Below are 23,959 nucleotides of genomic sequence, written 5' to 3' on the forward strand. Positions count from 1 at the left end.
GAGTTTACTCATCAACTCTTCAAAACCAGGTTTGCTAGGCTCACTAGAATGCGAAGGAGCATGTGACATAGATGTATGATTGTAATTCCCGCCTTGGTTGCCTCCATGAAAAGCACTAGAACCACCTTGAAACTTGTTGTTTCCATAGCCACTACCTTGCACAAATCCGGGAGGGCCATTTTGAACATTCGAACCATAAGGATAAGTGACATTCCCATGTGTACCATGCATAGGTGAAATCTGCCCTTGATTGTTGTGAGAGCCGAAGGATGAAGAACTTGAGCCATTTTGGCTATGCGATGCACCATAGTAACCTCCTTGACCTTGGGGTACAAAACTTGAGCCACTAGGGCCTCTAGGAATATAGCTAGAACCTCCTTATCCTTGATGACTATAAGAACCACCACCTTGTGAACTTGATCCAGCTTGGTTGCCTCCCCATGAAAAATTGGGGTGATTCCTCCACCCCGGATTATATGTTGGAGAGTAAGGGTCATTCTTTTGTTGCCTTCCTTGAAAATTATTTATTACCGTACCCTTGCTTGCTCGTCCACAAAATCGGGACATTGATGTGCTAAATGGCATTCTTGAGTAACATGGCTAGGAGACTCACATAAAAGACAAGTAGAAAGAGTAGAATGCATGGCCTTGGCTTGTGAAATGTGTGGCTCACGGTCTTGCCTCTCAAGTAATTGCTCCATCTTTTTCTCAAGTCTCTCTAACTTTGAACTCATAATTCCATCACTTGGCATAGACACTTCATAAATCCCACGGCCTCTAGGTAAAGGCTCTCGGCCTCTAACATCATCAACACCATGCTCACGAGTCTGTGGCTCATCATACAACTCACGGCTCCTCCTTGAATCATCAAGGGTGTCACGACCTCTCCTAAGCTCATCATAGGAATCTCGACTCTTATGCTCATCATACAATTCACGGCTCCTTGGCTTCTCAAACTCATCTCTTGGTCTTCTTCTTCGGTCATGAGAGTCCCACCTTGCACTTTGCTTAGATAAGTCTTCAATGATACCCCAAGCTTCGGTAGCATGCTTATTTTCAATGCTTCCAAGTGCGGCATTATCCACACGTCTTCTAGATTCCGGTAGCAAGCCTCTATGGAATGAATCAATATCTAGGCCATGGTGAGGGCATCCAAGGTCAATGTCCTTGAATCTCTCCCATGCCTCATGCAAAGTCTCTCCATCAAATTGAATAAACCTCAAGATATCATCTCTCATACTTGTAGTCCGGTGGGGAAGAAAGAATGCATTCAAAAACTCTTCTTGAAGTTGACGCCATGATCGTATACTCGCGGGAGGTAGTTTATGTAACCATTCTCTTGCCCGGTCTTGAAGTGAAAAGGGAAAAACATGCATCTTCAAGCTATCCGGTGTAAGTCCTCCCAATTGTAGCGTACCACATACTTCTTCAAACATCTTCACATGAGTGTAAGGCCTCTCTTGACTAAAGCCATTGAACTTTGGCAAAATTTGAAGAGTAGAAGACTTGATCTCAAAATTGACTCCACAAGGTGGTAAGACTATACAAGATGGTTGGTTGACAACGGTAGGACAACTATAAGCTCTAATTGGTCTGTTATTATTCTCCGCGTCACCCATTTCTACCTCTTCAAATCTTGGACTTGGTGATCTCTCTTCTAAAATAGGTGAAGTAGACCTCGATGGTGCAAAAGAATTTGTCCTCGGATTTCTCACTCTTTTTCTTGGTCGACCTCTTCCTCTCTTATTAGGAAGTTCACTCATGCACCTTCAAAAGAAAACTATGAAAATGATTAGAAACTAGGGTACAAGAAAAAACACAAGTAATTCAAACAAATAATTAAACTTTTTTTTTTCTTTTCTACTACAATAATAAAAACTCAACAAGTAACCAATAACACAAAAATAAAAATCTGAAAATTTTTTTTATGCCAATAAAAATTACCAAAATATATTTTCAATATTCAACACACAAATCAAAATAAAGAAAAAGCTAGAAAAATATGCAAAGTGCCTAAGAATCCGAAAACCAAGGGAATAAGGTTTTTACACCCTACTCCCCCGGCAACGGCGCCATTGATTCGGTGCCTATACTAGCGCCTCACGCGTAATACAACACGGTCATCAAGTTTAAGGTAAATAAATTAAGCTCCAAGTATCGTACCCAAGGGAATAGGGAACCCCACTTAGTTACGGACAACTAAGCACAAATATAAATTATCCTAGCAACAAAGTATCCGAAATTGTGATTTTTAATTCTGAAGACTTAAACTAAATTTGAGAACCGAAAATGGAAAATTTCTAAAAATGAAATATGCAATGCTAAAGTAGTTTGCGAAAAATTCAAGACAAGAGAGTGTTGGGTGCTAGGGAGGTTCCTTCACCCAAATCCTATGTGTCGGAAGCTATCTAATGTAGATGCAAAATTCTTGATTAGGCGGTACTCGTATCCAAGGCGGTTCAAGGCTCAAGGACCATATATTCTCAATTACGGTACTAATGTGCCGTTTCAAGGGTCACACAAACTCAATTAGAGAGAGCTAGAGCCGGTTCAAGGGTCTCTAAGTCGCTCTAATTGGCATAAAGCTCAAGAATTAGAACACTAAGCGATTCACCCTCGCAATCACGCGGCGGGTGTAAATCACCATGCTTATAACCCCTACAATACCAAATTGAGGGTTCTAGCTTAGGAATTAGAGGGGGTCAAGCCTCTAATTTCATCCTCGACATGCTCAAAATACATACCCTAGACTTGACTAGGCTCCTAGACATGCATTTCAACCCAACAAAAATTGATATAAGCATCCAACAAAGTAAATTGCATCATGACATTAAAATAGGTATCTTTTACATAAAATTTGGGCTAGGGCACACAACCCTAATCCCCAACAAAATTTCTACTCACTACCCATAAATATATACACCATCAATTTCAACAATTTCATACAAACAAAAGAGGCAAAGGTATACAAGATAGAGAACAACCAAGACAAGTTATAAATGCTAAAAAGCAAACATAACGAGCTTTGGAATTATAATTTCTCCCTTTTACCCAAGTGGTGATTAAACCCCTTATGCTTGAAGTGCTTCCTCTTAGAATCTTGTGAAATTGATGAGAAAATGAAATTTTGGTGAGGTGGATCTTAGTGAGGAAGTGTAGATCTTGGTGAGGAGAAGAAATTGGAGAAAATGAGATTTTGGTGAGGAGAAGTGTGTTCTTGGCAAGAAGGGAAAAATGGAGAAGGAAGGAATTGTGGTGAGAGGTGTGTTCGGCCGTGTGGCTAGAGAGGATGAGAAAGGAATTAAGGGTGAGGTGGTGTGGTCTGGTGGGAGAAGAAGAAGAAATGGGATAATTGGAATGGGATTAATTGGTGTGTGTCTGATAGATGATAAGGGGAAGAATGGGTAGGTTTTTTTTTTATTTATATGTCTGGTCGAAGAATGGGTAGAGAGGAAGAAGTCGATGGAAATGGATTTGTGTGGCTGCAAGAGAAAGAGAAAATGATAGAGAAGGACATGTGGCAGCAAGTGATTGGAGAGAGGAAAACGAAAAAATGAAAAAAAAAACAAAAACAAAAAGAAGAGGCAGCACGTGGTGAAAGGAAGAAGTGAAGGTTATTGATTATGCTATTGCAGCACAATTCAGATTTCTCTCCATCTTTTTTTTTTTTTTTTCTTTCTTCTTCTTCTTCTTCTTTCTTTCTTTCTTTCTTTCATTTTCATTTCTTTTCTTTGTGTTCTTTCTCTCTTCTTCTTCTTTCTTTTCTTGTCTTTCTTCTCTCTTCTCAATGCACTTCCACAACATATTATCGGAGGTGATTGGATTCCGCTCCCTTGATGGTGTTGACCACAGTTGACCCGCATTGACTATTTCGTCCTTTTGTCCGGTACTCTAATTTGCTCCAATTTCGCACCATTTTCTCTCATTTCCGCAATTCCACTTATTTTCTACAAATAAATAAAAATGGATTAATTACATATTAATTGACCTGGGGATTTGCTGCAACTAGAGGCCCTAACAAGGCTCTAGATTGTCCCAATTGAGTTTCTACGACCCTTGATCCGGAGTAGGAATACCCTTTAAGGAATCTATTGACCCATGAGCCTTGAAAAGCCTTGGGTATGGTTCTTGATGCCATTATGAATTGAATGACCATTGTCGGAGCATATTTGTGCATTAAATTTGGATAGGAGGATACCCTAGTGACCTAATTTCCATTTCTTGATAAGTTTCTATTATCTTTATTTTTAGTTCCAATTTTAATTTTCAATTGTCAATTTTATTTTTCGCAATCAAAATCAATTTTTACAAACCACTTTCATTGTCAATACCACTTGGTTGTGAGTTTCCGCATTTACTTGTGGGTCTCTTGACCATTTTAGGCATGGTTGTTCCGAGCCGCGCATGTAAATAGCTTGGTGCTATTTTTAGTTTTTGTTTATTAAATTGTTGGTGACTTAGTAATCCGCATAACCAAGAATTGGAGTTTGCTTTTCAATCCCCGTGGTACGATAATTTCGGGTTCAAATATTTCCCACTTCTTTGATGACCGTGCCCTTATTGTGCATAAGTTGCATTTAAGCACCAAATCAGTCTTCTCTTACAACAGAGATATGATATCGAATACTCTCCATCAATCACCTAAGTAATATACGTCACAACTTAGTACACAAATCGAAAACGATTAAGTTTCGAACCCCCGTTTGAACTAAAACATTGAAAGTAATGCCAATCGAGGGGAAACTTCATCCAAGACCATCCAAGGTCTCTGGAATACTTATACGATCAATCTATCGAAACTACAAGTCAATTGGAAAACCGATCGAATCGAAAACCCTAAAAACCTAATATGCTCATACGATGTCCACAAATTACAAACTATATATCGAAATGCTCGTATCGACAAGTAGATCATAATGAGGAATAGAAACTGTCCCTGAGGTGGCTAGAAGCAGCCGCAAAGCGCCGCCGCCGGCCAAATTCAACAACTCAACAATCAAACCGGTAAAAATGTTCATCATGAAGAGTTGAGTAACTTTCATTCTTGGAGTTAAGTAAGATTCAGCCGAGATCAAGCTTACATGCCAGAGCAGTCTCCACCATTGACTTTCAAAACCCAATCTCGGCCACCACACATTGAATCATCCTTCAAGGTTGGTATGATGTGATCTAGAGGAGGAGAGGATTCCAAAAATGTAAAGATCGGACCGTGATAATGCCGGAATCGTAAAAATCTGATCGAGTCCGAAGGGTTTACCTTTGGGTGCTCCGATCTGCCGTTTCCGGTCATTGTTGTCGACGATGAGCACCAGAGGGAGGACGGCGACTGAAGTCTGAGTTGAACGCCTATATTGGCGTCGCCGGAGATTGAGTCGGGCCGGGAACCTGGATATGGGTAGGGTCGCGCGGGTTGATATTCATGAAGGTCATGAAAGATCATATTCATGGCCCTTTGATAGGTTGCTCCAGCGTTTTTGAGCCCAAATAGCATAACAAGCCACTCAAATGTTCCTATTGCGCCTGGGCATCTGAACGCCGTTTTGTGAACATCTTCCTCAGCTATAAAGATTTGGTTGTATCCAGCATGCCCATCCATGAAAGAAAGGATTTCATGTTTGGCCGCACCATCCACAAGTAAGTCGACCACGGGCATTGGGTATTCATCCTTGGGTGTGGCCAAATTTAGATTTCGAAAATCAACACATATGCGCATTTTGCCATTCTTTTTCCTTACTGGCACAATATTAGATAACCATTCAACATACCTGGCCGTTCGAATAAAACCGGCCTTTAATAAACGTTCCATTTCTTTTTTAATTTCTGGCAAAACCTCGGCGGCACATCGCCGAGGAGGTTGCTTGTAAGGTTTACAATTGAGATTTATAGGCAACCTATGTTCTACTATATTCCTATCTAAACCTGGCATTTCATGGTAACTCCATGCAAAACAATCTTGAAACTCAGTCAGCAAAGCCTTCAAATCTTCCTTCATCTTGGGCGGCAGGAGCTTGCTAATCCGGACTATCCGAGGCTCCTCGGTGGTCCCTAAATTCAGGTCTTCTAGTGGGTCTTGAGTTTCGGTAAGGTCATCTTCCATTTCGGCCGGTGCGGGGCCGATGTCATCTAGCTTCAATTCGTCCTCTGATGCTCCTTCTGAGATAAATTCTAACAAATTCATGGCCGAATCACTCTGAAGAGAGTTTTCGGCCCAATGAGCCAACAGTCTCCTCATTATTGATTCAACTGCGGCCGACAGTGTCCCATTCTCTAGGCCACTATCCATGGATTATGGGATCAAACAGGTCTGCCAATGCTGGCCGCTCCGAGTCCTCGTGGACTTTCTCGGCGCCTAGGGCCAGTGCTCTTCGCATTGTTATCCTCATAATTCGGCCAATACCATCTTCCCTCTGAATTTCTGAGCACCCAATTTCTTCCTTGTAGTATTGGGCATCAATTGCGTTGGCCGAAGCTTTCAATGGTTGAGAATCAGCTTCCACTACTTCCACAATGTCCCCATTCCAGAATACCAAAAGCTGATGCATGGACGAAGGGATGCACATACTCTGATGTATCCAATCTCTTTATAGCAAGGCTTGGAATCTATGACGAAGAAACCGGTCATCATGCTTTTGTTACCTACCGTGACTTCCAAAGGTAGAATTCCCTTGGTTTGCTTCTTGCCACTGGAGAAATCTCGGATGGCGATCTCGGAGGATACAATATCTTTGTCAGTCTTTTTCAACTTCTCAGCAACCGAAATAGGAATAACATTTACGGCTGCTCCACCATCTACCAATACTCTTGAGATCGGATATCCCTCAAAATGAGCCGTGATATACAATGGCTTGATATGCTTGGACATAGCTGGTGTTGGCTTTGGAAAGTAGGCCTTGGCCAAGTCTTGGACTGGAGCTTGGCATTCAACTTCTTCTCGCACATCCCCTTCCATTCCATTCAATTGTCCCGGCTGAGCTTGAACATACACCATATCGATGGCTGTTCCTCCTTTATCTACGGTCTGAGCTGACCGTACGACCTCGACTTTATTCGCATTCCACAAAACAAGAAGTTGGTGTACTGAAGACGGGATACAAGTATTCTGGTGGATCCAATCACAACCCAGTATGGCAGTGCATGAGTTATCAGTGGGGATGACAAAGAAACAAGTTGTTGAGCTTTTCTTTCCTACAGTTACCGTCAATGGCAATGCCCCTCTGACTTCAGCCTCTTCCCCTGTATAGTCGTAAACAGAAATATCAGTTGGAACAAAGCCGTACCTGGAAGGGTGGAGTTGACGTATCATAGAGCAAGGAAGGATGTTGACAGCTGATCCCCCATCCACTAAAACCCTCGAAAATCGGTATCCACCTATATAAGCATCAATGAGGATGGGATCTTTCACTTGGGTCATGGACTCACTCGGCCGAGAAAAATCTATTCCGGCCGAATCTCTTCCTTTCTACACCTGGTCAGAAGCATTTTTCGTTGATGACCAAACGCTAATCATATTCACTTCCTGAGATGTTGGGACAATAGCTTCCTTGGCCTCACTCGCCGAAGGTTGGATACTTGTCTCGGTCAAAATGTTCTTGGTGGTATCAGCCTGTGGATTGGAGGTTGGGACGTCAGGAACCTGATCGACATCATCGTAGTCAACATGTTCCTCATAATCCTCTATGTCGTCATAATCCCCCATATCTATATCCAATAGGTCCTCATTGTCCTCCAGTAGGTCCTCATCGCCCTCTAATATGCCCCTATCACCCTGGCCATCGACTTCCAGATCCAGGTCATCTAAATGCTGGTCTTGTGTATCATTTGTGTCAGTGTCCTCTAACCATTTGGCCAGGTCTTGGTTTGCTTGAGCTTGTTGACGATTTTCTTCTTCTCGGACATGGTGGTCGAAGTGCTTCATCAACTCCCTTTCCTGAGTAGTCATCCCATACATCTCGACCGCAGATTGGATCTTATGGAACTTCTTCAAATACTTCAAATCTCTGTCCGAGATCGGGATTTCCTCATCACCGACTTTAAGCTCTATGCCTTCTTGGACAGCCTGGTAAGCAATTTTTAAACCAAGGCTAGAATCCAAGTCTAACAAAAGGGTTGCTGACTTTGGGCATTCAGCGATCATATGTAACGTATCCATCTCCTTGTTTGTTGGTCCGTACAATGCAAGAGCAGAATTCTTTCAGTGATACTCTTTCATTCTCCTAAGTCCCTTAGCTGAAAAGGGCGGGTTCATGTCCTTGTAAAGTTTTACGAAAGGCTCTTCATCGCCATTCTACTCAGAAATTTCTTCTTCCTCTTCACCCGATGCCGGTGTACCTGATGAAGACGTGGGTGAATGCGGGGCGTGAAGAATTTCCCATCTTTCTCTATCCATCTTCTCCATGCGTTCCTCAAATATGAACGCCAGTCTTTGTTCCTCAATTGTTAGGCCAAACAATTCTTCGGCCAAGTGCATACTAAAGTATTCTCTCAAAAACTGTAGGTCGCCTTTCGAAATGGGAAGAGAATTATAATCAGCCTTTATTTCCTAGTCTTCCAAATAAGCTTGATACTTGGTTCTCACGCCTCTTCTCACATCACGCGCCCAGAGTTCTTCGCATCTGTTGCAATCCCTACGCACTAAATTTAAAAGCTTGTTTTCCTCCTTAGTCAAACCATACCAATCGATGGCCGAATGCAAAAGATGATAGTTTCGCATAGTTACGAGTCCTTCGGCCGTAAAGGGTGGATCTCGACTCCTATCCACTACAACCAATGGTTTTGGGCAAGGGGCCTCTCTGAAGTGAACCTTTAATACCCCCTTCCTGCTTGAGTCAATTGCCATGTCTTCAGTATCCCGAGTCGATTTATCCACAGGAGGATCGTTGCTCTTTCTCTCGTATGTTCTAATCCTTCTCGGTGCCGTTTCATATCCGGATCTTTTAATGGATCGTTGTAATAACCCGAAACTTAGTATCACTGTAGAGCACTCTAAGATACCTTAAACTTAGAAATAATCCAAGTATCTTCTAAGCATTTATTTTCCCGTTTAGAAACCGATGATACCACATGCTATACTTACAAGTTATAATAGAGTTCTAGGAACTTACTAAAATACCTTAGTTCGTATTTCTTGTGTACACTCGATATTTGTTATTGAGCCCAATACTATTACCTATAGTATTTTTGTGATGCATGTCATTTTAGTACTAGTTATTGCTAACACATATTTTGAATCTTACGAAATGACATATCAATCTTCGTATTAGTTTGAGAAAATGTGTATCTATGTGTATATCTATGTGTATATATGTATACATGATTCAAATGCCAATACATCTAGAAGAACTAATCTGATTTTTCTTTCTAACAACCATAACATTCCTTGGAAATTTCTTGGAAATTTCCTTGTAAATGCTTTGTAGACTTTCAACTCACTTTTGACTTACAAGTAAGATGCTAAAGATTAATTTTTAATGCATCTTTCTAGTCTTTATAAACATGAAGCTGAATCATTTTTTCCTTCAAGCCTTAAGATCAAGTGCAAAACTGATTTGGAAGTCTTAGTTGTAGAGAAAACTCACCTCACAAATCCTTCATCCTTTCCTTTCAAGAAACTCCCTTTGTTTTTCTCAAAGAAGTCCAAGCTTGGATCCAAGACCAAAATCTTCACTTCACTTCTGAGTTTCTTAAGTAAGTACATGATTACATTCCTATATTCTTTTGCCTTTAAGATTTATCAAAGTGCATAACCGATGATAAAATGGAAAAGAATCTGTTTTGCTGCAGTCATATATTTTCGTGTTTGATAAAAGTTAATCTTGTCAAAAATAATTATATTTTCAGTTTCTTCATGAAAAATCCTTCAGTTTAGGCTTTTGAATCACTAAAAAAGGTTAAGAAATGAAGAAGTTATGGCTAATCAAAGTTTTCAATTTTTAAACTAGCTGGAAATCTCATACCGCCATCACAACTTCAAAAATTCATATCTCCCTCATTTCTTATCCATTTTCTACAAAATTTATATCAATTTGAAGCTTAGGACCTCTACTTTTATTCTGGAAAGTTTGAGAAGTAATGGTAAAATACACAGTACGTAAAGACTTAAACATCAAAGGTCAGTTTCAAAAATATCGGTTTCAGCACTGTTATGGTTCTTTTACCATTTATGGACTATATCACTCTGATCTGGACTACATGACTTATTCCATTGAATTCCTTATGAAAAATCCTATGACTTGGTGTCCTCACTTGACTATTTCGGACATGAATTGAACAAGTTATAAAAACAGAAAGTTGACAGTACTTGGTACTATTATTTTGATTGACGAATGGACACTTCGGACTAAGATTTCTAATACTATGAAAAGAGGACTACTAACTCTTTGACTACTAACTAATATTCTTTTACTACTTTTAATTTGCAGTACCTTTATTTTATTGCACATTTATTTTCAAGTTTAATTTGCAGTACCTTTATTTTATTGCACATTTACTTTCAAGTTTAATTTGCAGTACATTTATTTTATTCCGCAATTACTTTCAAGTTAAATTATATATATATACACGTAATTATGTATATATATATATATATATATATTGATTTGTCCACACAATTTCAGTTATATTTATGTAAGTTTGTTTATATGCTTTGTTACTATTTATGCAGCTGTTTTATTTACTACTTAAAGCTTACTATGCTTTATTGACGTAATTATATCTGGAGATGTGAAATCGGGTGATTAGTACTACCCCGTGCTTAAGTGAATTACTGGTAAAAGTGTGTTGTGATATGAGAAGTTAGCCTTGGGCCCTAGTCCCTTCAGATAGTGCACTATTATACTCTTAGGAAGGTTGCTTACTTTGAGTATACATACTTGGGTATAGTACGTTGGACCCTGGTATGCTGCGGCTTACCCATGCTTTGGTATTATGGACCCTAGCATGTGGTTTCCCGTGCTTTGGGATTATGGACCCTAGCACGTGGATTTATGAATTGTTACCAGTCAACCTGATTATGGACCCTAACACGTGGATTTATGATTTGTTACCAGTTAATCCGAAAATTCACTAAAATGAAAAGTGTACTTATATTGTTTTGATCAAATATCTATCTGTGATATATTGTTAATATGTTATGGTGTTAAGTGAAAAGAGAATCGAGCATGCATTGTTTTGAGGTTATTTGCACCTATTATTGCTACAGTATTTGTTGATTCGATAAAGAGATGTGACTATGTGATTTATTACCATTTTTATAATCGTTTATATATATGTGTCTGTAGTGTGTATACAAATATATATTTAAGATTTGGTGTGAACATATAAATGGTTCTCGGTACATTTTTACTTGGTTGTTCAGTTTTGATTTCTTATAAGACACATTAGTATAAGAATGTAAGCTGTACTTACTGGGTCTGTGTTACTCATGATGCTACACCTTCATGTTTTCAGGTAACGAGTAGATGCATGGGGAAAAAGGGGATGAACCTACTAAATAAAAGAAAGTTTTTCCTACTACTATTTCAAGAGAATGAGTACTGTAATATATTTTGCTAAACTTTGGTATTGTACAAATAATGATGTCGTTTTCTAATAAAAGTACTATTCAGATATATCTATATATAGTCTTTTACTTTCTTTCAAAAAGGAAATTCTATTTAGTTTGGCTCACATCCCAAATTCGGGTACCATATTTCAGTACAATATTGGTCTCAAGTTTGGGGGTGTGACAATCGTGGAGGTGAAGTTCTGGTTGTCTCGCTCAGTCGGGCTTTCTTAGCCTCAGCTACTTGCCTTTGCTGTCTTCTCAACTGTGTTTTCGTCATGAGGTAATCGGTTGGTCCCTTGAAACACTGCCGTACCAACGGTTGTCAGAAACCAAAGGAGGCTTGAAAGTCCTTAGTGGCCGGGAGTTTCCATCACGGTTATAGTTATCACGACTACAACCCTCATCTCTAGGATATCTCCTTTTGTCCCTCTCGTTTCAGCCGTAATATTCTTCATCATAAAATGGCCAATCAAAGTTCAGGCGTCGCCTAACTGGCTCCCTTTCAGAAAATCTTCTGTCCGGTTTATCAAGACGATGGAACACACCCTTCGAACTTCCCCTTGGACTGTGCGGACCATACTTGTCCGATGCATCTGGGGTCAATGGTGGCTTTGTGGTAACCTGAGACCTGAATCTCCGTTTGTCCGCCTCGGCCTTACCTACTTTGGCCAAGATAATTCTTTTGCCCCGAGGTTCTACTCTGGAATGCACATTTTCGGGTGTATTCCCTATTCTGGTTCCTGTTGGTGCACTCTCGGCTTTCTGAGCCGAAGTAGAAGTTTTATCAACCTGCTCTGGCCTCTGGAGTTTCAAAACCCCTTCAAGCATGACTTCTTCCTAGCACCGAGTGCATAAAACAGCTACTTTTGGTACCAAGCATGATACTCCCAATAGTGAGTCCTCCGGCCGTTGGCTGGGCCGATGATTGGAGCTTACCAGTAGTCTTGCTAGCATCTACCGTTTTGCTTGGAGCATCCCCATCCTTGGGGACTCTAACATATACCATGTTCACTTGAGCTTCGGGAAATGGGTTGGTGTCAACCTTCATTGCTGGCTTACTTTCAGGGAACTTGAGAGTTCCTGCGTCAATGAGATCCTGTATCATATCACGAAAAATAACACAGTTGTTAGTTGCATGCTTCCATGAATTATGATACTTGCAAAAAGTCTTCCCCTTGATCTCTTCGGCCTTGGGGAGTATATGGCCGAAAGAAAGTTGAATCATTTTCTCGGCCAAGAGTTGATCAAAGATCAAATCGGCCTTAGCTATATTGAAAGTGTAAGTGCGTGCATTAGTTTTTGTCGTGTTTGTGCTTTGGGTTGGTGGTGGTTTGGTTTGCTTTGGGTCAACCCGTTCCAAAGCTTTGCACACACGGGGCTGCTTAATCACCATTTCGGCCGAATCCACTTCAACCGAGTCTTTGTTTAAGTCCACTCCAAACCGGTCAACCGCATTAACGGCCTGATTCTTGTAATACGTACCCTTTGATGCTGCCCGCTTTTGAGCTTCCTCCCTTAAGATGGCATCATACCGGTCGATTCTTGTCTCGAGCTCGAATAGACCAATGAAGGTAACACCTTCAAAATGTTCTCTGAATTTGAAGCTCAAACCAGCTACCGCCATATCTACGAACTCTGATTCAGGCAGTCTTACTTGGCATCGTGCTCTAGCTAATTTGAAGCGGCTTAAGTATTCTTGTGCAGTCTCATGACTCATCTGCGACGTCTTGGCTAGGTCAGCCAACCTAATCTCTTGTTGCGCTCGATAATATTGGTCATGGAAAGCTCGTTCCATTTCCCTCCAATTATTGACTGAGTTGGGTGGGAGATTAATGAACCAAGTGAAGGCTGGTCCCGTGAGGGAGTGGACGAATAGCCTTATCTTGTTGTCGTCAGAGCTAGCCTCTCCGCACTGGGCCGTGAATCGGCCAATGTGATCTACAGTAGATTGATATGCATCTCCAGAGAACAATGTGAATGAGGGAATGCGATATCTTGCTGGGTACGGGATGGTATCAATATATGCAGGATACGGTTTAGCATAACTTGGTCTCTCCACTCGTCTTGGTAAGACTCCCATAAGATCTTCAACTAAATTTTGAAACTCATTGAGCCGAACCGGTCGGTCTTGACCTCCTCCTTAATGATTGTTCTGCTGATGGTTTTGAGCCACATTGTTGTTTACTTGGTTCGGCTGAGGGATAAATCCTTGGCCGAATCCCATTTCGGGTGGCATGCCATAAGGCGGATACGGCATCCTTGGCTGTTGTTGCATATTTGGCATCCTCGGCTGCTGTTGCATATTCATCTGGTTTGTGGCAGCCATGTTGACTTGGTTGGGTTGGATTTGAGCCTGCATGTTATGCTGGTGTCCCACGATTTCGTGTGCTCCATTATTCCCGTTAGCCAACAATTGTTGGTAGATGAGGAGCAGGGTGTTATTGAGATTTCCCATTTGGGTACTAGTGTTATTGTTGATGCTTGCTGCCAAATCTCGACCCAAACCATCTACTGAGAGCCTTAACTCATGGACAGTCCTCCTAGACTCGTCGGCCATCATTCGAGCTATCTCCTCGGCCGAAGGGTTGAAATTTAGATAAATCCCCCATTGGTTTTGTCCAGACTGTGATAAGTTTTGATGTGAAAGAACCATTTGTCCGGAAGACATTCCAAATGGCGTCACAGACGTAGATTCGGTCGGAATGCTTGGTATGATTATGGCCATACTTGGCACTCCTATGGTTGAGATGTTGGTAGCCCCTAGGACGGCCTGGGTCGCGGCCGTAGTTCCATGACCAGTCGTGACCGTAGACATGATCGGGGTTGAGGTCGTAGACGTGACCGGGGTTGAGGTACGTGATGGTGTCACACTTCCTGAGGTCCCTGATCCACTACTCATAGCTGAAGTTGTTCTTGTATACTTTCGCTTCGGACACTCGGCCGAGGTATGGCCGACTTCGTTGCACTTAAGACAAGTATTTCCCCGGTATACTGAGTAGGGATTGGAGTGCATCCAAAAATGACGCCTTAGTGTTTTGGGTCCCACCGGGTGTGCCAAAAGATGTTTGCCTCAAAATCGTCTCGGCCGAAATGAGGGCCGAGGGACCTGTGGTTGAATCGTCCTTCTAAAACTGTGCGGGCGTGCCAACTCGCGGCCGAATGGCCGAGCGAGGTTCAGATCTGATTTGTGCTTATATCTGACTTCTTATCAAATGATTGTAGGCCGAGGAAGGAACCCTCTCGGCCGTTAGGTTCTAAAGCCTCTGTTGCAAGGATTTCAGTTAGGCATCAATCCTGACCGGAGTCTTCTATCACGTTCACTTCTTGGGTAAATTCAAAGGTTCGGGTGACAAGCGAGAGGTCTATCGGGTGAAGGTACTCGCAAATCACGGTGAAGACGAAGGTGAAGTGGACTCGGTTGTCAAAGCGTTGTGATATTATGTGTGTGTGAACAGCGAATCGCATCGACCCAATCCGGACTGGCCGAAAGAGATCAATGGACGATAATTCTATGTTACGAACTACTCCTAAGTGCGAAAAGTAAAGTGACAATAAAGTAAATGAACAAAAGAGTAAAGTGCTTGAATGTAAAGTACTGAATTGAAATAGAAAAACTAGAAATGAAAACAAGTTGTGAAAGTTGAATCGAAGGTAAAGTACCTATGAGATAATAAGAGAAAAGTTTGAGAGTAAAAGTTGTATATTGATTTGTTTGTGTGGTGCAGGACCTTTTACAATGAGTTACAATGTGCTATATATACAAGTCAGAAACCCTAGTTAACTTGTCCTCCAAGACGTGGAAATAAAATAGGATTCTCCTTCCTTCTAGGATTGATTTGTCTCATGAAATCCTGGCCTGGCTGATATCTGAAATCTTCACAATCTGAACTCTTTCCTTTTGAGGATTCCTTCCTTGAATGACTTCTCGGCCGAACTTATCGCTTGGGCTTGGCCGAGCACTCCTAGTCCTCTTCTAGGCCTGTTTGCACATTCACCCATTTCTCATTTGGAACGTCTAATAGCTTGGCGGAGTGGCCCATTTTCTAACCAAAGTATCAAATTTCGGCCAGGCGGCCGAACGACGCACTCTTCTCAGTTATATGATTCACAAACTATTACCTTGGCCAAACGACACGTTCAATTCGAACGAATGACCCGTCGTCTGTTCGGCCGACTCTCCAAATAGCTTAAGATAGAAGTTGCTAAATTCAGGTCCAAACAGCCCCTCTATGTGTGTGCGCGTGTGTGTGTATCATAATTTACAGTACGTAATTAACGTACTGGCCCGACTGCGCTGGTCTCAAGTGCTAATTCATCAGATCTGATAATATGTATTTATACAGCGGCTGTATGTTGGGGAGTGGGAGAAGAGTGTAAGGTGGAAGGGATACAAGTAGAGCCATCACAGAAGTCTGAAGTTCGTGTCAAGATGCTCTATGCCAGTCTCTGTCACACTGACATTGTCGTGTCCAAAGGATACCCAATTGTACGTACATATCCATTCCATCCATCATCTTCATTAATCAATATCACCCATGCATCTTCTTTAATCAATTCTACTCTATCTGCAGCCTCTTTTCCCTCGCGTTCTTGGACATGAGGGCGTCGGGTAATTATTGCTTTTTAATCAATCACTTGGTCATTATTTAATTTATTCTAATTAGATATCTGATGCACTAATATATGAGATTATGTAGTGTGGTAGAGAGCATCGGAGAAGAAGTAAACACAGAGGATTTCAAACAAGGAGACATCGTGAAACCAACGTTTGTTTCAGAATGTCAAGAATGCGAGAATTGCTTGTCAGGCAAGTCCAACCTGTGCCTGAAATATCCGTTTACCTTGACCGGTCTAATGCTCGATGGTACTTCAAGAATGTCGACTGTCAAGGGACAAAAGATGTTGTACCACATATTTTCTTACTCCACATGGTCCGAGTACACGGTTGTTAATGTCAATTACCTTCTCAAGCTCCACAATTGGGGTGCTCATCGTACTACTACACTACCTCTGTCCCACGCTAGCTTCCTCTCATGTGGATTCTCTACCGGATTTGGGGCTTCTTGGAAGGAAGCAAAGATTGAAAGAGGGTCAACTGTTGCAGTTATTGGTCTTGGTGCTATTGGATTAGGGGTAAGTACTACTCTAGATGCATATATATGGTGCTAGCTAACCTAGCATAGCAATAGTTCAAAACCACTAATGTTATGTTGTATTAGTTCTGCAGGCAATTGAGGGGGCTAGAATGCAAGGTGCATCTAGGATAATCGGTGTCGACAAAAATGAGATGAAAAGAGAAAAAGGAATAGCTTTTGGAATGACTGATTTTATAAACCCTGACAATCACCAATCTGAACATGATCAAGATCATGACAAATCAGTTTCTAAGCTCATCAAAGACTCTACATATGGAATGGGTGTAGATTATTACTTTGAGTGCACTGGCGTTGCATCTGTTGTGAAATTTTAATTAAAACTCGCAAGCGCACGAATCGTCGTTAGTATAGTGCGCAAGTACGAGGTCGTTCCAATTAAGGATTGATAATCAATTTAAATCCTAACCCAATTAATCCAAACACAAAAACACATAAACAATCAAACTAAAGAAGATATGGTTTTAAGGTTTTCGACTAAACAAATAATGTGAAATTAAAGAAAGAAAGAAAGAAACAAATAATGATAAAACCTAGGGTTTTAGAATCAACCACTAACAATCCTATTTATGTTTCGATGCAATTAACAGATTATTTTATTTCTTTTGATGACAATTCCCGTATCTAAGTCCAGGTACGGCACTTAGACCATAGTTTTCCTTAAGTGTATGATTCTCTCCAGGTACGGCAGAGGTCGTATATCCTAATATGCAGTTTATCCAGGTACGGCATAAATTTAACACATAAGACTCATTACGTTCTAGAAAACAAGAGAATCATGCAAACAATTACTTCAGGTACGACAATAATGTAATTCACAACTCTTAATCACAAGAAGCTAATTTGAATTATATTGCAGATACAATTCAAATTCATCTTCTAATTACTAGATGCAAAGCCCTAAGGTGATCAATCAAAGAACTTAAACATAAAGCATCAATTCAAATAGTGACTAAGAATTCATCATAAAGAAACTATAAATCCATCAATAAAATATCAAAGTACATAAACAATCATGACAGGGCATCATCCTAACTCTAGAAAAAGGTTTAGCAAAAGATAACTAAATAAAACATAGGAAAAACATAAAAAGAATGGAAGGGAAAAGAAAGGGAAGATGAATGAGTCGTCTCTGCTCCTTAGGCGTCTACATTGTGCTCCCGAGACTCTCCTCTCATGTAAATTCGTGCTCCCTTATATAGGGAAGATTTCTGCTCAACTTTGGCTTCATGTTTCCTTGTAAAACTTGGGTTTAGATTCCTTTCTTCATTTGGAATGGGAAAACCTTGAAATATCTCTTGTAGAAGTACGAATACATTCCTCATTGAATCCTCATCTGAATTAACTTGCTTGAAACATTAGGATTGATGATCTTGTGCCACGGAACTTGAGTTCTCCACGAATGTTTGTAAATTGTGAGCAGGTTTTCTGTCTGACCTATCTTCACTCAAATAATCATAACTTTTTCCAGAAGTATCAAAATTGAGATCCGTAAAATTCTACAGAAAGTAGACATCCGTAGCTTTCCAATGATATAAGGCTCATTGTCTGATTCGACCTGGACATTTCCCAGTAATTCGGAGAAGTTGGATGTTCTGCACAGGCAGATTCTGGAAATTGGAATTGCACGTTGCCTTTCAATCCTACTTAGCTCATTCTAGCTTATTTTCTTCTCTTTATGAGACAAACCTACAAAAACAATATAACAACATAAATGACTAGAAATAAGGAGGACTAAGCATAAATACTAAGATTAAGAGGCAAAGAAATATAGGAAAATATGAGCACATCAAATACCCCCACACTTAGACTTTGCTAGTCCTCGAGCAAAACAACGAAAACTAAAAACTCAAAGACACAAAACAAAACAAACAAAAGCACACTAAGCCTTTCAACGTTAGTCTCAAAAATCTCATACTTTCATGGCAACAAGATTAGCACAACAACTAAGAATCAATCCAACATTTATTCGAGAGTCAACAAAAACATATAACTTAACATATAAACATGTAGGACATGGGGCAACATTGGTGATACTAATCTCAGCATGCTTCAAACAAGTTATGACTCAAATCCTCACCGGTTTACGTACCCTCTTTCTTCTCTCAGATTCATTGGCTCATGCATAAGCATATATTCACTCAAAGTTATATGTGAGAGATATAATATATAAGACAAACAAATAGCTCACATATAATAGAAAGAAAAAGCTTTTTCTGAAAATATTTTTCAAGTATGATCTCATGAAGGATACCAACTACTTGCACAAATGAACCCAATCCATAAGTTCAACTCTTATAATTCATCTCCACAGATCAAAGGCTGCTCTTTTCAAGGATCAAAGAGGTCTTATAATTAAGGTTGTAATCGGGCCAAGGTTTAGGGTTTATAGAAACGAAGGGATAGGAAAATCACAAAGTATCCTAAAAACCTAGTAGAGCTCTTGTTGATGTAGAGAGACAATCTTGAAATTCCACCAAATAGAAATGTCATAAACTCCTCCAAAGTCTTCATAAAGGGCCAAATGTCATCATTGTTGGGCTCATGCTTCATTCTAAACATCCTTTGAATACTTGTGAATTGGACAAAGACCAAATTTTTCTTGAATGGGCTTTCACTTCAAAGCAAACTCCAAATCCACAATGGGGGGACTAAAATCCATAAACACTTATCATATTTTTTTCTTTTGCCGTCACATATAATTTTTTTCAATTTTTTTTCCTTCTCTTCTCTCTTCTTTTTTTTACTTTTCACGGCATATACATACAAATATATTTTTCTCTATGGACAAGTCTTACCTCCACACTTGAACTTCCATCTCTTCTCCATCTTCATTCTTGACACCAAAAACCTCTTGTATGTCTCAAAAATTAGCTCTACTAAGTCTTTAGAACAAAGGAGAATGTTGTAACTATACTAAGGTTTAGGGGTTAAGGATTATGAGGGTGATGAAAGAAAAGGCTTAATGTAGGCTCAAAGGGGTTTATCTAAGGGGGTGTACATCCTGTGCAACAAATAGGGACACATGGTAATTGGCAATGGTGATAATTTCCTATGGCGCCTTTATCCTTTCCAAGGTCCAAGCATGTATTGATAAAAGTCTCAACAAGTATAAGAGTGAATTCTAGCATTCTATAGTCCATTAAACTTAATCTATGGCAAGTAATCAATCAAGATGAAAGAATAATGAGATCAACAAAATCATCGCCAAGAAAATAAGATGACATATATTTTTTTCATTTAACACTCAACAAAGAAAAGGCAAATAGGCTCAAATATCTCACATAGGTTATGTATGAATCAAAAACTTATCTTAACATGCTATTTTCTGTACCATGTAAGCAACCACATCCACTACACATACATATGACAATTATACATCCCTATTAACCAAAGAATAAAGTCAAACATCATCTCAATTTTATGATCCTCTTAAGCCATAATTTCTGAAATATATACTCATCATAGTTGTTGAAAGGCCTAAGACTCAAGAAAACCAAAACCAAAAATAATGACTCACAAATAACAGAGAAAACACAATTTTAAAATTTTTCTTTTTTCATTTTTTTTTATAAACCCACAAAACTAACAACCTAATAGAAACAAAAATCAAAATCTCTTCCCCCACACTTAAATCTAACATTGTCCTCAATGTTGAAAGAATTAAAGCACGCAATGCACATAAAAGCATGGAAAAGAGATAAGTAAAAAAAAATAAAAACAAGAAAGTAAAGAGAAGAGTTTAGAGCTCCCTGGGATTTTGTGAAGAATAGCACAAAGCCGATGTTGAAGTCAAAAAGATCGCCCAAGTTGTCGGAGAAAAATTTCCGCGCAGATTGACCAATGTTCGGTATTTCTCAAATATCTCTTAGCTCACAGCTCCGAATGATGATCTGCTTTTATCGTTGGAAACTAGACTCGTGTAGCTTTCTGGTGATATATAATAAGCCTACTAAAAGTACCAGGAAGAAGTCCAGAATGTACGTCAAAAGGCACCTACAGAACCTGAAAAGTTAAAAAGAAATTTAATGTTAGCAAATTTAAAACTGAAAATCACAGAAAATAGAGAAACAAGATAACAAAAAAAATGGTAATCAAGTTAGAATCAAAATCAATCGTCAATCCCCGGCAACGGCGCCAAAAACTTGATGGAATTCCTGCAAGTATACAGGGTGGATGTAGTATAGTAATGGAAGAGAAGGGGTTGTCGTTCCCACGAGGATATTAGTTCACTTCACAATATGAAAACCTACGTTATTAAACGAAAAACACACAAAACAATAAGCACAAATCAACTAAGACACACACAATGACTCAAACTAGGACTTACGATTTTCACGGTTTTGAAAGAGTTTATGATAATGGGAAAATTATTCGAAAACAGAAACTTAAAACGTAAATCTAAATAAATTGAAATTGAGAAGAGTCTATAATGATTAAAGGTAAGAATATGACGATGATGAGCCTAGGGTGTCGGAATCAACCACAAGCAATCTTATCTACGTTTTGAACCAACCAATGGATTCTTTCGTTTCTTTTAGATAACAATTCCCGTATCTAAGTTCAGGTACGACACTTAGACCATAGTTTTCCTTAAGTGTATGATTCTCTCCAGGTACGGCAGAGGTCGTATATCCTAGCATGCAGTCTATCTAGGTACGGCATAAATTTAACATGTAGGACTCATTACGTTTTAGAAAACAAGGGAATCATGCAAACCATTACTTCAAGTACGACAATAATGTAATTCACAATTCTTTATTTCATGAAGCTAATTTGAATTATATTGCAGGTACGCCTCAAATTCATCTTTTGATAACTAGATGCAAAGCCCTAAAGGTCGCGAATCAATAGAACTTTAACATAAGCAACAATTCAAGCAGAGATTAAGAATTTATCAAAAAGAAACTATTAATCCATCAATTGAATATCAAAACATGTAAACAATCATGCTAGGGCCTCATCCTAGCCCTAGAAAAGAGGTTTAGCTACTCATGTTCAAAGAAAACATAATAGAAAATCTTAAAAACATAAAAGAACTTGTTAAATGGCGATGGAAGGTGAACACGTGATGGCAGCAGCTTTCTTTGATGAAAATCTGATATTGAATGGTACTTCTCCATCTCGACACATTCTCCTTTTATAAGATGCAACTTTTCCTTCTTGCTTTAGGCCTCTGGAACTCCTTAATAACTTAGCACAAAAGAAAGGTGATGTGGCACTTCTAAAATTCCAAGGAAACATATGTTGGGCTCTCAAACGGTCCATAATGCTATATCAATTTTCCCAAAATTTTGCTAAGTCATTCAGGCCTTGAAAACTCGAGTTCTTAGAAACACATCACAGATTCGCGTATCGACTGAACTGCCTGTACTTCAATGGCCATATCTCCCTCTAGAGATATTGAAATCATGAACCATAAAATTCTCCAGAAACTAGACATTCGGGGCTTTCCGTGCATATAAGGTTCGTTTTCTGGTTGTCTCTGGATCAGTACAGTTTAATCCTCAAAGTTAGCCATTCTGCAGAGGCTGCTTCAGTTTTTGGGATTGCAAACCACCCTTCAATCCTTTTCCTCTCGTTTTGCTTCTTTTTCTCATCCTTTATCTTCATACCTATAAAAATACTAAAATAAGTAAATGAACCATAAACAAGGAGAACTAGACATAAAAATCAAGATCAAGAGGCATAACAAATTAGGAAAATATGAGCACATCAGCATCCTTCATTAATGAAGCCCTTGGAGTCAAAAATGGTATATCCACACACAAAATGTATACATATTATTCATGGTCGGTACATAACAAACAAAAAAGTGTTTCTCGTGTTTATTGGGTTGAGATCGAGTCTTCATACACATAAAAAGTCTAGCCAACTTGGATTCAACTCTATCTACATTCTATTTATTTTGTGTTGCAATCTGCAGGGTAAAGGAACAACAATTGTGCTAGGACCCTCAGGAGTAACACCCGTTCAGATTGATTATCTCTCCCTGATGAGTGGTAGAACCTTGAAAGGGTCCGTGTTTGGAGGTCTCAAAGCCAAAACCGACCTTCCCATTCTCATCAACAAATGCATGAATATGGTACGTCTTGAGTTACTACTTCTACTCCTATCTAGTCCTTGAGTACTCGTACTCAATCGATTTCATTTTCATGCAATCCATAAGATTCATGCTGAATGTAGATCTCCATGAGCGTATTAATACACAATGACACATGCATATATAATAGAGAGAGAGAGAGAGAGAGAGAGAGAGAGAGAGAGAGAGAGAGAGAGAGGGTAAAGTTTAAGAAATTCTTAGTTTCACTATCTACAAGTTTTGGATTAATCATTTTTTTTTTTAAATTTTGAAATATATAAGAAATCTGAAAAGTAACGGTACTCTACTTATTCCACACAGGAAATGCAATTGGATGAACTCTTGACTCATGAAGTTCCTCTCGTAGATATTAACCAAGCATTTGAACTCTTAAAGCAGCCAAATTGTGTGAAGGTTTTGATCAAGATTTGATTCACATTGTTTATCCGTATTTTATTTGTTAGAATAAATGAGTTTCGTTGTTTTCCATATGATGCCGGTTGATGACGACATCTTGCGAACTATTTTCTACTTCAAAATAATTTGGAGTAAACTAGAATAACTCCATTTATCCACTTCTGTTCGATCTGTACACCATACCTTATTCCAGAACGTAAAGCAGAATAAATTTGAATTGTATATCTAAGAGTTCAGTGATTTATTTAAAAGCATAATAAGAACAAGAACCCTAAGTTGATGGAACTCAACAAAATAGTTATTATCATAAATGGTACATGAACTTATCCTCTATTTTATCGATGGTACATGAACTTCAATTTTGATGACAACCAGTATTTGAACTTTTCTATTTCATTTTAAATGGTACCTATCACTAACTTCCGTTAATATTCTGGTAAAGCCTTGGTAGAACAGAGGATAATAAGCCAAGGATCGATCCTCAAAAAATTATTGTAAACAGATACTGTGATGCCCCGGAAATTCGTATTTATTTTTCGAAGGTTTTCTGGAATTTAATTAGTGGTTATTAGACGATTTCGTGGCTCGTGGACGGGGCGGAAGTGTTTCGGACGAATTATTAGTCGAATAATATGACTTTAGGGGGGGCACAAAGGTTGACTTTTTATACGTTGGGTTTCTCCGAAAACTTCCTTCACGAAAGTTGCAGAGCGCGTCGATACGAGTTCGTGGATATGTGGATCACGGAAATCGGAGTTCGTATGA

At 39.4% G+C, this 23,959-nt stretch overlaps 1 protein-coding gene and 1 non-coding gene across 2 annotated transcripts; both read left to right on the forward strand.

Annotated features, from left to right (window-relative positions):
• The first annotated feature begins 1,134 nt into the window (after positions 1–1,134).
• LOC133719084 (small nucleolar RNA R71) lies at positions 1,135–1,241 on the forward strand. Its single transcript, XR_009850813.1, has one exon. It is a non-coding gene; the product is annotated as a small nucleolar RNA R71 (small nucleolar RNA).
• A 13,114-nt stretch (positions 1,242–14,355) lies between these two features.
• LOC133714439 (CYP enzymes assisting alcohol dehydrogenase-like) lies at positions 14,356–23,418 on the forward strand. The gene is made up of 7 exons (XM_062140554.1): positions 14,356–14,487; positions 15,846–16,028; positions 16,114–16,151; positions 16,240–16,675; positions 16,770–17,000; positions 22,433–22,780; positions 23,099–23,418. Exons 1-7 carry the CDS (start codon positions 14,356–14,358, stop codon positions 23,207–23,209), a joined length of 1,479 nt encoding a protein of 492 aa, XP_061996538.1. The 3' UTR covers positions 23,210–23,418.
• The last annotated feature ends 541 nt before the right edge of the window (positions 23,419–23,959 follow it).

Source organism: Rosa rugosa, chromosome 6, assembly GCF_958449725.1.
Source record: "Rosa rugosa chromosome 6, drRosRugo1.1, whole genome shotgun sequence".
NCBI classification, from domain to species: domain Eukaryota; kingdom Viridiplantae; phylum Streptophyta; class Magnoliopsida; order Rosales; family Rosaceae; genus Rosa; species Rosa rugosa.

Excerpts from the sequence above, each read along its gene's own strand:
- LOC133714439 (XM_062140554.1), top strand. The coding sequence starts at position 14,356 with ATGATCGGGGTTGAGGTCGTAGACGTGACCGGGGTTGAGGTACGTGAT. Across the intron at positions 14,488-15,845 it reads GCTTCGGACACTCGGCCGAG|AGTGCTAATTCATCAGATCT; the intron begins GTATGGCCGACT and ends GCGCTGGTCTCA. Across the intron at positions 22,781-23,098 it reads TCAACAAATGCATGAATATG|GAAATGCAATTGGATGAACT; the intron begins GTACGTCTTGAG and ends TATTCCACACAG.